The sequence below is a fragment of the Loxodonta africana genome, chromosome 12, assembly GCF_030014295.1.
Source record: "Loxodonta africana isolate mLoxAfr1 chromosome 12, mLoxAfr1.hap2, whole genome shotgun sequence".
Classification (NCBI taxonomy): Eukaryota; Metazoa; Chordata; class Mammalia; order Proboscidea; family Elephantidae; genus Loxodonta; species Loxodonta africana.
This window is the reverse complement of record NC_087353.1, coordinates 103,501,811-103,516,371: the sequence shown is the minus strand read 5'-3', so window position 1 is coordinate 103,516,371 and position 14,561 is coordinate 103,501,811. Positions and strand designations below refer to the sequence as shown.

Sequence of the window (14,561 nt, the reverse complement as noted above, 5' to 3'; positions counted from 1 at the left end):
ACAAGCACGGGGTGTGCTCTTGTGAATGGAGACAAGTGCTCTGAGGGATTGTGGATGGGGGGGTGGGGGCTCTGAAGATGATAGACAAGCACGGGGTGTGCTCTTGTGAATGGAGACAAGTGCTCTGAGGGATTGTGGATGGGGGGGTGGGGGCTCTGATGTGCTGCCTGTCTCAGGAGGGAATCCCTAAAGCGCAACCTCAAGACTGCAAAGGCCATGCATGTGAGGGATGCAGAAGGACGTTCCAGACAGAGAGAAGAGCACTTGCAGATGGCCAGAGGAAACACCCTCTGCACCGGGAGGAGAGGCTCTCCAGGATCCACCCCGCCCCAACTCGCCAGGCTTGTCCTCCACTGTGACCCGACACTTGCCGTTGGCTCTGGCCTCCAGATGTCCTGGCTGCCCTGACGGCTCTGACCCTGGCCCCCAACTTGCCAGGCTCGTCCTCATGGTGACCCAACACTCAGGATCTGCTCTGGCTTCCAGGTGTCCTGGCTGCCCTGACGGCACTGACCCTGGCCCCCAACTTGCCAGGCTCGTCCTCACGGTGACCCAACACTCAGGATCTGCTCTGGCCTCCAGGTGTCCTGGCTGCCCTGATGGCACTGACCCTGCCCCAGCCTTTGAACCTGCACGCTGGCCAGGTGGCGCTATCCCACCACCCCTTCCTCTGCAAATCCAACACTCGGGCCTGTTTTTCAACAACTCCAAGTCTTACCTCCACTTTCAGACTGGAAGCAACCTTGCCCTCTTCTGTACACATGTGTAAATATGCGTATATGTATGCATGTGTACAAAAACATGTATGAATATGTATGTATATTTAAAAAAATGTTGCCATCCAGTCGATTCCAACTCATAGCAACCACATAGGACAGAGTAGAACTGACCCATAGGGTTTACTAGGAGCAGCTGCTGGATTTGAACTGCCAACCCTTTGGTTAGCAGCCGAGTTCCTAACCACTGCACCGCCAGGGCTCCATGTGTGTATATATGTATATGTATATTACATGTACCCATCACCTGTCAGTTTGTCACACTTCGGTCACTTGCGTGTTACTGTGATACTAGAGGCTATGCCACCAACATTTTAAATAGCAGCAGGGTCACCCATGATGGGCAGGTTTCAGAATTTCCAAAGACAGACAGACTAGGGAGAAAGGCCTGGTGATCTATTTCTGAAAATTAGCCAGTGAAAACCCTGTGGATCACAACAGATTACTGTCCCATACGGTGCTGGGAGGTGAGCCTCCTACACTGGGAGGCGCTCAACACACAGAACGGCTGCAGCCACAGACTCAAGCACACCGATCATCACCATGAAGACGGCTCAGGACCCCGCCATGTTTTGTTCTGTTGCACCTGGGATCGCCACGAGTTGGCGCCAACTCGACAGCAACTAACAACCACAATATTACATGTATATTCTGTCTCTAGTATGTATGTAAGAAGCCCCAGTGGGTCAGTGGTTAAATCACTCAGCTGCTGACCAGAAGGTCGGTGGTTGGAATTCACCAGCCGCTCCACAAAGCAGAGATGTGGCGGTCTGCTCCCGTAAAGATCACAACCTTGGAAGCCCTACGGGGCAGCTCCGCTCTGTCCTACAGGGTCACCATGAGTGGGAATCCACTTGACCGCAGTGAGTTTTAGAAAGTATGTGTCTATCTCTATCTATCACTAAACCATACTATTTTAGAGCCGAAGGAACCTTAAGAATCCTCTATTTCAACTCCCTCATTGTTTATGAATAAGGGCATTAAGTCCTGAAGCTTGAAGTTACGCAACTGGGATTGGAAACTGAGGAGGACTCCTGCCATTAGATCGCTCAGCCCACCCTAGACAGGAGTCTTCAGGACTGGGAACATTTTTGTTAATAAGGTAAGCATGTTTATTGCCTGCTGGAGGCGCCTGATCCAAGGAAGACCCCCACCCAGTGCTCTACCTCCTACCTGCTACCTGTACCTCACACACCACCTGGTTTACACGTCTCTGCACACCCACGTCCTCACCTGCTGCTGCACCTCACACACCACCTGGTTTACACGTCTCTGCACACCCACGTCCTCACCTGCTGCTGCTCACTCACACACCACCTGGTTTACACGTCTCTGCACACCCACGTCCTCACCTGCTGCTGCTCACTCACACACCACCTGGTTTACACGTCTCTGCACACCCACGTCCTCACCTGCTGCTGCTCACTCACACACCACCTGGTTTACACGTCTCTGCACACCCACGTCCTCACCTGCTGCCTGTACCTCACACACCACCTGGTTTACATGTCTCTGCACACCCACGTCCTCACCTGCTGCCTGTACCTCACACACCACCTGGTTTACACGTCTCTGCACACCCACGTCCTCACCTGCTGCTGCTCACTCACACACCACCTGGTTTACACGTCTCTGCACGCCCACGTCCTCACTTGCTGCTGCTCACTCACACACCAACTGGTTTACACGTCTCTGCACACCCACGTCCTCACCTGCTGCTGCTCACTCACACACCACCTAGTTTACATGTCTCTGCACACCCACATCCTCACTTGCTGCCTGCACACTCACACACCACCTGGTTTACACGTCTCTGCACACCCACGTCCTCACCTGCTGCTGCTCACTCACACACCACCTGGTTTACACGTCTCTGCACACCCACGTCCTCACCTGCTGCCTGTACCTCACACACCACCTGGTTTACACGTCTCTGCACACCCACGTCCTCACCTGCTGCTGCTCACTCACACACCACCTGGTTTACATGTCGCTGCACACCCACATCCTCACTTGCTGCCTGCACACTCACACACCACCTGGTTTACAGGTCCCTGTCTCTCCACAGTACTGAGACATGGAAGCTGCTCAGTAAAGGTTTGTAAAGGAATGAACGCTTGAGTGGGACTTTGCAGGGAGGTCTTGGGGGAATAAAGACTTACCTAACAATTTATGTTGCTTTTGACACACCATGCTTTTTTCCTTGCCCAGGAGGCCAATACCACAAACACATGCCTTGGCATGAAAAATGCAGAGCCATGCATTCGGCAGATACTCTGGTGACATGACTTGCAAACTGGAACAACAGGTCAGAGCTTCTGTAAATCAAATATGTCTGGAGCAGGGCACCATCGTGTTAGGAAATCTGACCCGTTTACCATGTTTCCCCAAGGATCAAGGCACTTAGCAACCTCCTGCTTACAGAGAGCCCACTAAGTACCCAGATGTCCCTGATGTCACCTTGAAGCACCAACCACCGGCTCACAGCCTCGCCCCAGGCGGTCAGAGGCAAGCTGCGTCTTTGCCTTGGCTCATCAGGCAATTGTGCAAGAAGATGTGAAAGGTTTCAAAGCAGCATTTCCCAAACCATTCACTTGATATTGCTAGGAGTTTGGCAAATAAAATCATTCTATGGTCAAATTTGGGAAGTTATACATACTAGGGCTTCCCAAAGCACCTGTGAAAATTTCTGCAGAAAGAAACCTGTTTAACTTTGCTTAACCCAGAGTTTCTCAATCTTTTGTGACAACAAACTTTTTTACACCACACAACAGCAGGCATGCTCTGTGGAACCTTCAGCTTTATGGATATAGGTATATAGACATACGCATATGGATGTATATAGATATAGACACAGAGATAGAAATATGCACAGGTCAGTGTTCAAGAGCTACAGCTGCTAGCCAAGAGGCCAGCAGTTCCAATCCTCCAGCCGCTCATTAAAACCCTATGGGTTAGTTCTACTCTGTACTATAGGGTCGCTATGAGTTGGAATCGACTCGATGGTACACAACAACAATATACATACATCAGTTTGTCATACTGTGGTGGCTCATGTGTTGCTGTAATGTTGGAAGCTTTGCCACCAGTATTTCAAATACCAGCAGGTGGATGGGTTTCCATGCAACTACCAGACAGACCAGGAAGAAAGGCCTTCTGACCCAGTTTTGAAAATCATCCATGAAAACCCTCTGGATCACAACAGAACATTGTCCGATAGAGTGCTGGGACATGAGCTCCCTACTTGCAGGGCATTCAAAATACACAGTGGCCACAGCAATGGGCTCAAGCAGACCAATGATCATGAAGATGGCACAGGACAGGGCAGCATTTCTTTCTGTTGCACTTGGGGTCATCATGCCTTGGAGCTGACTTGATGGCAACTAATAACTATACATTAAATATAATGTATACAAATACACACTAAATATAAGCAAATTCAATAATACTCTTTTCAGTCCCCCGGAGGGTCCTTCAAAGGAGGTCAGGCTGATTGTGGCAGGAAGCATAAGACTGCAGAGCCAGGGAGATGTCAATCTGTCTCTTCCCTTTACAAAGGAGATCACTTCACTGTAGCAACTATAAATACGTGTGTGTGTACATGCACACATATATACATTATATATTACAAAATGGGTGTCTATACATATATATGTATAAATACATGTGTGTATATACATACATAGGTTATATATATAGCGTACACACGTTATATAAATATGTGCCTGTGTATATATACACATACGTATGCTATATACACATATGTATGTATACATACACACATAAGTATATGTGTGTATACATATATACACTATATATATAAATACATGCGTATATATACATACACATACATGTAAAAGTATGTGTGTGTGTATATATACAGAAACCCTGGTGGCGTAGTGGTTAAGAGCTACAGCTGCTAACCAAAATGTTGGCAGTTCGAATCCACCAGGCGCTCCTTGGAAACCCTATGGGGCAGTTCTGCTCTGTCCTATAGGGTCACTATGAGTTGGCATTGACTCCACGGCCACAGGTTTGGTGTATGCCCTTCAAACTCCTTTTACTGAAAGGCAAGGGATGCCAGCTGCAGGAGTGAGCCAGATGGTTCCAGGAACTTGGTCTTGCTGATGCCTCTCAGTGCCAAGTTCTCAGGGATGGAGACAAAACAAGGAGCAGTTCAGGTAGAGAGAAGAAACTCCGCTGAAATTCCCTTGCCTACGCTGAAGATGATTGAATTCAACAGAGCCAGCCTCAAAAAACACCTCAACAAAATACAAGCAGGTGTCCTCACCTAGACGTCCACTTCAATGCGCCTGCGCACCAGGATTCTGCCCCCGTTGACCGTGGTCCATGTCCCATCACCTGGCGTTCGTTTCCTGGGGCTGCCACAGCCAAGCTCCCCAAAGCTGGCGGCTAAAGACGACAGAAATGACTGTCTCACAGTTGTGAAGACCAGAAGTTCAAATTCAGAGTGTCCGCAGGGCCAGCCTGTCTCTGAAGGCTCTGGGGGAGGGTCCTTTCTGGTCTCTCTCAGCTTCTGGTAGCCCAGGTGTCCCCTGGCTTGCAGCTGCAGCGCAGCCCTATCCCATCCTGAGTCTTCACATGACGGCGGTCTTCCCTCGGCGCCCGCGGCTCCGTGCACGCCATTGGCTGAGGTCTTCCCTCGGCGCCCGCGGCTCCGTGCACGCCATTGGCTGAGGTCTTCCCTCGGCGCCCGCGGCTCCGTGCACGCCATTGGCTGAGGTCTTCCCTCGGCGCCCGCGGCTCCGTGCACGCCATTGGCTGAGGTCTTCCCTCGGCGCCCGCGGCTCCGTGCACGCCATTGGCTGAGGTCTTCCCTCGGCGCCCGCGGCTCCGTGCACGCCATTGGCTGAGGTCTTCCCTCGGCGCCCGCGGCTCCGTGCACGCCATTGGCTGAGGTCTTCCCTCGGCACCGGTAGCTCTCTGCACGCCATTGGCTGAGGTCTTCCCTCGGCGCCCGCGGCTCCGTGCACGCCATTGGCTGAGGTCTTCCCTCGGCGCCCGCGGCTCCGTGCACGCCATTGGCTGAGGTCTTCCCTCGGCGCCCGCGGCTCCGTGCACGCCATTGGCTGAGGTCTTCCCTCGGCACCGGTAGCTCTCTGCACGCCATTGGCTGAGGTCTTCCCTCGGCGCCTGTGTCTCTCTGCGCGCCATTGGCTGAGGTCTTCCCTCGGCGCCTGTGGCTCTCTGCGCGCCATTGGCTGAGGTCTTCCCTCGGCGCCTGTGGCTCTCTGCGCGCCATTGGCTGAGGTCTTCCCTCGGCGCCTGTGTCTCTCTGCACGCCATTGGCTGAGGTCTTCCTTTGGCGCCCGTGGCTCTCTGCACCCCATTGGCTGAGGTCTTCCCTCGGCGCCTGTGTCTCTCTGCACGCCATTGGCTGAGGTCTTCCTTTGGCGCCCGTGGCTCTCTGCACGCCATTGGCTGAGGTCTTCCCTGGGTGCCCGCAGCTCTCTGCACGCCATTGGCTGAAGTCTTCCCTCTGCGCCCGCGGCTCCGTGCACGCCATTGGCTGAGGTCTTCCCTTGAAGCCTGTGGCTCTGTGCACGCCATTGGCTGAGGTCTTCTCTGGGTGCCCACAGCTCTCTGCACGCCATTGGCTGAGTTCTTCCCTCGGTGCCCGCAGCTCCGTGCACGCCATTGGCTGAGGTCTTCCCTTGAAGCCTGTGGCTCTCTGCACGACATTGGCTGAGTTCTTCCCTCGTAGCCTGTGGCTCTCTGCACGCCATTGGCTGAGGTCTTCCCTGGGTGCCCGCAGCTCCGTGCACGCCATTGGCTGAGGTCTTCCCTCGGTGCCTGTGTCTCTCTGCATGCCACTGGCTGAGGTCTTCCCTGGGTGCCCGCAGCTCTCTGCACGCCATTGGCTGAAGTCTTCCCTCTGCACCCGCGGCTCCGTGCACGCCATTGGCTGAGGTCTTCCCTTGAAGCCTGTGGCTCTCTGCAGGACATTGGCTGAGTTCTTCCCTCGTAGCCTGTGGCTCTCTGCACGCCATTGACTGAGGTCTTCCCTGGGTGCCCGCAGCTCCGTGCACGCCATTGGCTGGGGTCTTCCCTCGGTGCCTGTGTCTCTCTGCACGCCATTGGCTGAGGTCTTCTCTGGGTGCCCACAGCTCTCTGCGCGCCACTGGCTGAGGTCTTCCCTCGGCGCCTGTGTCTCTCTGCGCGCCATTGGCTGAGGTCTTCCCTCGGCGCCTGTGGCTCTCTGCGCGCCATTGGCTGAGGTCTTCCCTCGGCGCCTGTGTCTCTCTGCCTGCCATTGGCTGAGGTCTTCCCTCGGCGCCTGTGTCTCTCTGCACGCCATTGGCTGAGGTCTTCCCTCGGCGCCTGTGGCTCTCTGCGCGCCATTGGCTGAGGTCTTCCCTCGGCGCCTGTGTCTCTCTGCACGCCATTGGCTGAGGTCTTCCTTTGGCGCCCGTGGCTCTCTGCACCCCATTGGCTGAGGTCTTCCTTTGGCGCCTGTGTCTCTCTGCACGCCATTGGCTGAGGTCTTCCTTTGGCGCCCGTGGCTCTCTGCACGCCATTGGCTGAGGTCTTCCCTTGAAGCCTGTGGCTCTCTGCAGGACATTGGCTGAGTTCTTCCCTCGTAGCCTGTGGCTCTCTGCACGCCATTGACTGAGGTCTTCCCTGGGTGCCCGCAGCTCCGTGCACGCCATTGGCTGGGGTCTTCCCTCGGTGCCTGTGTCTCTCTGCATGCCATTGGCTGAGGTCTTCCTTTGGCGCCCGTGGCTCTGTGCACGACATTGGCTGAGGTCTTCCCTCGGCGCCTGTGTCTCTCTGCACTCCATTGGCTGAGGTCTTCCTTTGGCGCCCGTGGCTCTGTGCACGCCATTGGCTGAGGTCTTCCCTCGGCGCCTGTGGCTCTCTGCGCGCCATTGGCTGAGGTCTTCCCTCAGCGCCTGTGTCTCTCTGCACGCCATTGGCTGAGGTCTTCCCTGGGTGCCCACAGCTCTCTGCACGCCATTGGCTGAGTTCTTCCCTCGGGGCCTGTGTCTCTCTGCACGCCATTGGCTGAGGTCTTCCCTGGGTGCCCGCAGCTCTCTGCACGCCATTGGCTGAGTTCTTCCCTCGGGGCCCGCGGCTCTGTGCACGCAGTTGGCCTGGGTTTAGCCTTCCAAGTGCTGTCTCCTCATTGGTAAAGGGAAGAGACAGATTGACATCCCTAGCTCTGCAGTCCTGTGCTTTCAGACGCAATCAGCCTGCCCTCCTTTGAAGGAGCCTCCAGAGGACTGAGAAGGGTATTACTGCGGCAAGAACAGCAATGCCATGGATCCGAGTTTCTCCCTTCTGCTGGGAAATCACCATGCCTTGCAAGGTATGGAATCTGCTGGAAGGTGAATACACTAGAGGTCTTTGAAGTGAATCTGTTTTCGGGGCAACTGGGGGATCATTTAAGGAGTGCTGGTGGTGCAGTGGTTAAGTGCGCGGCTGCTAACCGAAGGGTTACCGATTTGGACTTATCAGCTGCTCAGTGGGAGAAAGATGTGGCAGTCTGCTTCCATAAAGATTACAACCTTGGAAACCCTGTAGGGTGATTCTCTGTCCTATGGGGTTGCTATGAGTAGGAATTGACTTGACAGCAATGGGTTTGGTTTTAGTTTGGGAATCATTTATGATTAGGCACCAGGGTCATCATCAGACTACCTTGGCGTGGGAAGAACGGAATCTCCCAAATTAAATCCGTAGTTGGCACTTTCCAGCCAGCTTTCTGGAGTTGGTAGTTGGAATTGTTCCAAAGTGATGGATAAGTGGCACAAATGTTCAGTACTTGGCTTCTATCCAAAAGGTTGGTGATTTGAAACCACCCAGAGGTGCCTCAGAAGGAAGGCCTGGCAATTTGCTTCCAAAAGGTCACAGCCTCGAAAACCCTCTATAGCTATAACAGAAATATCACAAGTGGTTGGCTTTAACAAAGAGAAATTTATTTTCTCACAGTCTAGAAGTCCAAATTCAGGGCGTCAGCTCCAGGGGAAGGCTTTCTCTCTCTGTCAGCTCTGGAGGAAGGTCCTTGTTATCAGTCTTCCCCTGGACTAGGAAATTTATCTGCACAGGAACCCCAGGTCCAAAGAACACGCTCTGCTCCCAGTGCGGCTTTCTTGGTGGTATGAGGTTCCCACTCTCTGCTTGCTTCCCTTTCCTTTTATCTCTTGTAAGATAAAAGGTGGTGCAGGCCACACTCCAGGGAAACTGCCTTTACATTGGATCAGGGATGTGACCTTAGTAAGTGTGTTACAATCCCACCCTAATCCTCTTTAACATAAAATTACAATCACAAAATGGAGGACAACCACACAATACTGGGAATCATGGCCTAACCAAGCTGATACTTATTTTGGGGGAACACAATTCAATCCATGACAGTCACCATGAGTTGGAACTGAGTCAATGGCAATAAACAACAATAACCAAAAACAAGGGGACCTAGGATTGTCTCTTTAGTCCATCCACCCTAACCCCCAGCCCTTCCTTGACAAACAGTGAAGGAAACTTTTATCAGGCGGAAAGGGAAGAAGGGTTTGCCAAGATGCCTTCCCCTCCCTTTGGCAGTCAGAAAACAGAAATCTGGCTTTTAGTCAGTCTGATAATGAACAGCTGGTACTAGTTGGCAGTTGCCACGTTCTTGGAGGTGACTTCTAAAATAACAAGCAACAGCAAATAGTCTTTGCTGCTCTCCTCTTCCGATTAAAGTCCATGGGTTATTCAGGCTCTAGAAGGGAGGAAATACCAGTCAGCCTTCCTTAGCTAACTAAGGACAAAATATCCATTTAAAAAAAAAACAAAAAACCTTGGATGATGCCTGGGCTTCCTTTTTCTTGTCCTGTTTCTTGATACTAAGGATAATTGTGTGATCTATTCATCATTGGTGCAAACCGCTGTTCAGAATTCAAGAACATAGCTGAATCTCAGGTCTTTCGAGGACTCCGTGAGGTTCAGAAGAGTTAAGCAGCTACTCTATAAAGGGAGGCCAGGTGCTAATGGTAATGTGGGTGGCTCCTCACAGGGTTCCTGTGAAGTCACCCTGAACTGTTGTTGTTGTTAACTGCCATTGAATAGGTCCCTGAATCATGGTGACCCCATGCACAATGGGATCGCATCACTGTGATCCATAGAGTTTTCCTTGGCTCGTTTTTCAGAAGTACATCTCCAGGCTTTCTTTCCTAAATTGTTGCTGCCGGGTGCCGTTGAGTTGATTTCCAACTCAGTGGCCCCATATGACAGAGTAGAATTGCCCCAGAGTGTTTTCTTGGCTATCATCTTCACAGAAGCAGATCACCAGGTCTTTCTCCCACAGAGTTGCTATGGGGGTTTGAACTGCCAATCTTTCTATTGGCAACCTAATAGTTAACTGTCAAGCCACCAGGGCTCCTTACCCTAAACTACTGGGTTATTAATCAAGGCTCCTAACCAAACTTGGATGTGACTTAACATCTGAGAGAAGCTTTCATACATCCTTGTCTAAGGGTGAACGAGCCACCTTTCATCCACTAAGGCCCAGAGCAGCCCCAAGACAGCTCACAGGGACCCTCCCTCCATCTGCCCTCTGCACCACCAGCACCAGAATAGGCTAATGTCCACCCCATTGCATCCAATCCCACAGACGCTGCCCCCGCACTCACCATGTACCAGACTTGGAGCTGCACCCAAAGGAATTACCGAATAACACAGGGTTGTCTGTGCCATGAACATAACAGTAATCACAGAGACACCTAGAGCAATGCTCTCCCTCCGTCACACAGACACAACCAGAGATGGGACAGAGCAGGACAGCCGGAGAGTCCAAAAGAGAAACAGGCTTAAGAGGGGAAGTGGTCAGCTCAGTGTGGGAAGGCCAGGGAACGCTTCCCAGTACTCTGACTGCACTAGGCAATAGAGGTGGCTATAGTGGACAGGAAGGAGCATATTCACTGTGTTTGTGCGGCTGTCCAGCACTGACCCTGACTTGAAGCTCCTCCCAGTGCCAATGCCATGCTGAACATCAAGAGCTTCTGACCATGAGAAGAATCAGGGCAGATGCACAGCCCAGACCACATCATTGCAGACAGTCAACCTCAAGGTACCCTACTCACTGCTTTCTCTGCCACACAACAGGACGAAAAACCAAAAACCCTTTGCTGTCGAGTTGATTCTGACTTATAGTGACCCTATAGAACAGAGTAGAACTCCCCCATAGAGTTTCCAAGGAGCCCCTGGTGGATTCAAACTGCCAATCTTTTGGTGAGCAGCCGTAGCACTTAACCACTACACCACAACAGGGCACACTGTAAAATATACTGTACACTAATGTCTGGAGTTCTCTAAAGAAGAATAGGCCAAATCCACAAGGGATACATTAAAAAAAAAACTTACAGTTGACTCTGACTCCTGATCGTGTGTGCCAGAGTAGAACTCTGCTCCGTGGCATTTTCAAGTGTTGATTTTCCAGAAGGGGATCACCAGGTCTTTCTTCCTAGGTGCCTCTGGGTACCTTTGAACCTCTGACCTTTCAGTTAGCAGCGGAGTATGATAGCCATCTGCACCACCCAGGTACTCCACTGGGCACATACAGACCCATGACACGAGGATAAGGACACTGCCTGCGTGGACTCCTCCAAGGTCAAAGAGGATGAAAGTATATGCCACCTGTGGCGTGGTTAATATCTAATATCAACCTCAGGATTGCTTGTGCCATTTCTGCCCTTGATCTGAGGCTCTTTCCAAGTTCATGGACACAGCAGTTGGGAGAAAAGCCTTGGCAGCCAATCTGCCTTGGCCTCTTTTATCACAGTGTTTGGTCAGCAACTTCTGCCGTTCTCCCGCACAACAAGCCTCATTCCAGTTCTGAGGCAGCAGGGAACACAGTTGTTTACATGTTCCCGAAGCTTTCAGGCTGATTCCGAAATACCCTTAGAACAAGCCCTATTTTATCCAAGTGAATAATATGGTTTCCCTTCTGTACGCAAACCATGATGTATAGGCAAACTCTGCGTTAATTGGATAAACCAGTGGTAAACCCCCAAAAGAACAATTAACTTTCATGTGAAATACTCCCAGCTGAAATCTCAGAAAACTTGCCTGTAATTAGCCTTCTCTTCCAGCTCTCCCAAGTATAAAATACAGTGCATTAGGGCTTGCAATGCTAATGTGGCCAAGAACACGGCTAGCGCGGGAAGGCTAATTGGCCACTGATAGGCCACGACAGGCTAGTTGGTGTCGTCGCCCGTTTTGGCTGATTGTTTTTGGTGTGATTTAGAAACTCATGCCCTGTGATACCGTGAGTACAGTGCATCAAGTCCACCGTGCCGGGCTGGTGCAAGTCACAAAATCCAGGTGTCAAATTCAGAAGTGACATTAGAGGTCATTAGGCCCAGTCCCCAAGCAATGGCCTTTGGACCTGTTATGTCATGCAATCAGTTCAGCACAGTTTACAACTGACAGTTTCCCAGGTTGCGTTCTGATTCCACAGGTCTTGCCCGAACCACAGAACTCTGGATTTAAAAGAAAAAGAAAGAAATACCTTTCCAAATGTCACCGGAGGGCTCTGTGGCACAGTCATGTTTGGGAACCATGATATCCTGACCCTTCTGCTCAGTGCTCAAATGCCCTCGATAGCGTGAGTGACCGAGGCATCCAGCCTTGGCTTGAACACTCCCAGCCACCAGAAGCTCAGCCCCTCACAAGGCCACCAATTCCATTTTGGGACAGCTGCAGTATTTGAGACGTTTTGCCTGTATTGTCGTCCCACAGCCTGGCTTCCTGTGATTTCTAGTGGCCGTGTTCTGCCCCATGGAGCTGATGGAAGCAGCCTAATGACTCTCCTGCGTGATAGTCCATCAAATGGTTCAACTAGCCCATGCCCCCCAGTGCTCTCACCTCCTGACCCAAGGGAAATCCTTCTTCATAACATATGATTTCCAAACCCTCCCTTCAAACTTCATCTTTCTCCATAGCAGACAACCTTAGTTTTCTCTCTATATCAATTTCACATCTTCTTTCTGGCTAAGAGGTCCTTCGTTTCTGAGGCAAACTGTCCTCTTTCCTGTAAAATCTGAGGGAGGTGGGGAGGCATTTGTTTTTCTCAGTAAAAAAGGAAACCAGAGACTGATATGACTTTCTTCTTCCTACTCCCTTTTTCCTGTCTTACGTGTAGAGCCCATTGCCAGGTAAGGAAGCCGTCTCCTGGCAATGCGGTGATAAGCATGAAAGAAACAGGCCAGGAGAACGAAGGAGACCCTGGCCATAGCATCGTTGCGCGACTAAATCAGCACCACCAGATGCCTGCATTTGGACTTCTTGTTCGTAATCCTTGTTTACATCTGAAAGCATAGGCACCCGGGTGATGTGGTGATTAAGCACTTGGCTGCTAAACAAAAGGTCAGCAGTTCGAACCCTTCAGCCACTCCATGAGAGAAAGCTGTGGCAGTCTGCTTCCACAAAGACTACAGCCTTGGAAACCCTATGGGGCAGTTCCACTCTGTCCTGTAGGGTCGCTATGAGTCCAGATTGACTCGACAGCCACGGGTATGACATCTGAAAGCAATCCTAAATGATAACCTTTCTCTGAGTATGTTCCAGTGTATCCGAGATCCAATGTATAGCCAAAACAACAGTAATGACATTTTCCAGTGCTTTCTGTCTACAGCGTGTACGTGTATGTGTGTGCATGTATGTAACGCCGTTGACTAACAACTGTTTAAGCCAAGCTCAGTGTGGTTGGAGCGTGTTTCTTGGATCTTTGAACCGGAGAGGATCCCCTTTGCACATTTTAATTCAGACATCCAGATGTGTAATCTACCTCTTCAAAATCCCCAGGTATTAATCCACAATCTCACTTCCTGCTCCGTCTCTTTCATTTTATATTCCAAATTGTTGGACTCCACGATTCTAAACTGTACAAAAAGCAATCCTAGGGAAATGAGAGAATTCCAAGTCATCACAGGTCCCTGAGTGGCACAAACGATTTGCTGTCAGCTATTAACCAGAAGGTTGGCAGTTCAAACCCACCCAGCAGTGCTACAAAAGAAAGGCCTGGCAATTTGCTTCCATAAAGATTACAGCCAAGAAAACCCTGCGGAGCAGTTCTGCTCTGTAACGCATGGGGGCGCCACGAGTCAGAGTCAACTCAGCAGCAGTGGGTACTGTCCTGTATGGAGCCTTGGATTACGTACCAGTCATCAGGTGCCTATTTGGCCTAAAAATGCGGTATCTACATCAGTCCTCTCTTCTTTCCCACCTAGAGTGGCCCTCAGAGCTCACTTCCACTTGGCAAATGTCAGAATTGTTTTCTGACTTAGCAAGAAAATAAAGTGTACGCAAGGCTGAAGGAGCTAGTTTCTTGAGCAGGACTAGAGAAAGTTAATATTCTAAAAACTAACTATGTCGTTGTTAGCTGCCCTCAAGTTGGCCCCCAACTTGTGACAACCCAGGCACTGCACAAGAGGACTCTTGTGATCCATAAGGTTTTCATTGCCTGGTTTTTTGCAAGTAGATAGCCAGGCCTTTCTTCCTCCTCTGTCTTAGTCTGGAAACTCTGCTGAAACCTATTCAGCATCCTAACAACACACAAGCTTCCACTGACAGGTGGGCAGTGACTGTGCACAAGATGCATTGGTGAGGAATTAAACCCCAGTCTCCCCCACAGAAGACAAGAATGCTACCACCGAACCACCATGGCACTGGTTACCTAATGTGAAATTTGTACAGGTCAGACACAAACATAACTTTCATCTTGAGCGTCAACCCTTCAGCCCCAGTCAGTGGTGTTTGCCTGGACTGCCCCGATGAGAGGATTCT

The 14,561-nt window shown here is 51.1% G+C and overlaps 1 protein-coding gene across 1 annotated transcript; it reads right to left on the bottom strand.

The window, feature by feature from the left end:
• Window positions 1–5,067: 5,067 nt before the first annotated feature.
• Window positions 5,068–7,623, bottom strand: LOC135232899 (collagen alpha-1(I) chain-like). The gene has a single exon (XM_064294825.1). The coding sequence runs from the start codon at window positions 7,621–7,623 to the stop codon at window positions 5,068–5,070; it is 2,556 nt and encodes an 851-aa protein (XP_064150895.1).
• Between the last annotated feature and the right edge of the window lie 6,938 nt (window positions 7,624–14,561).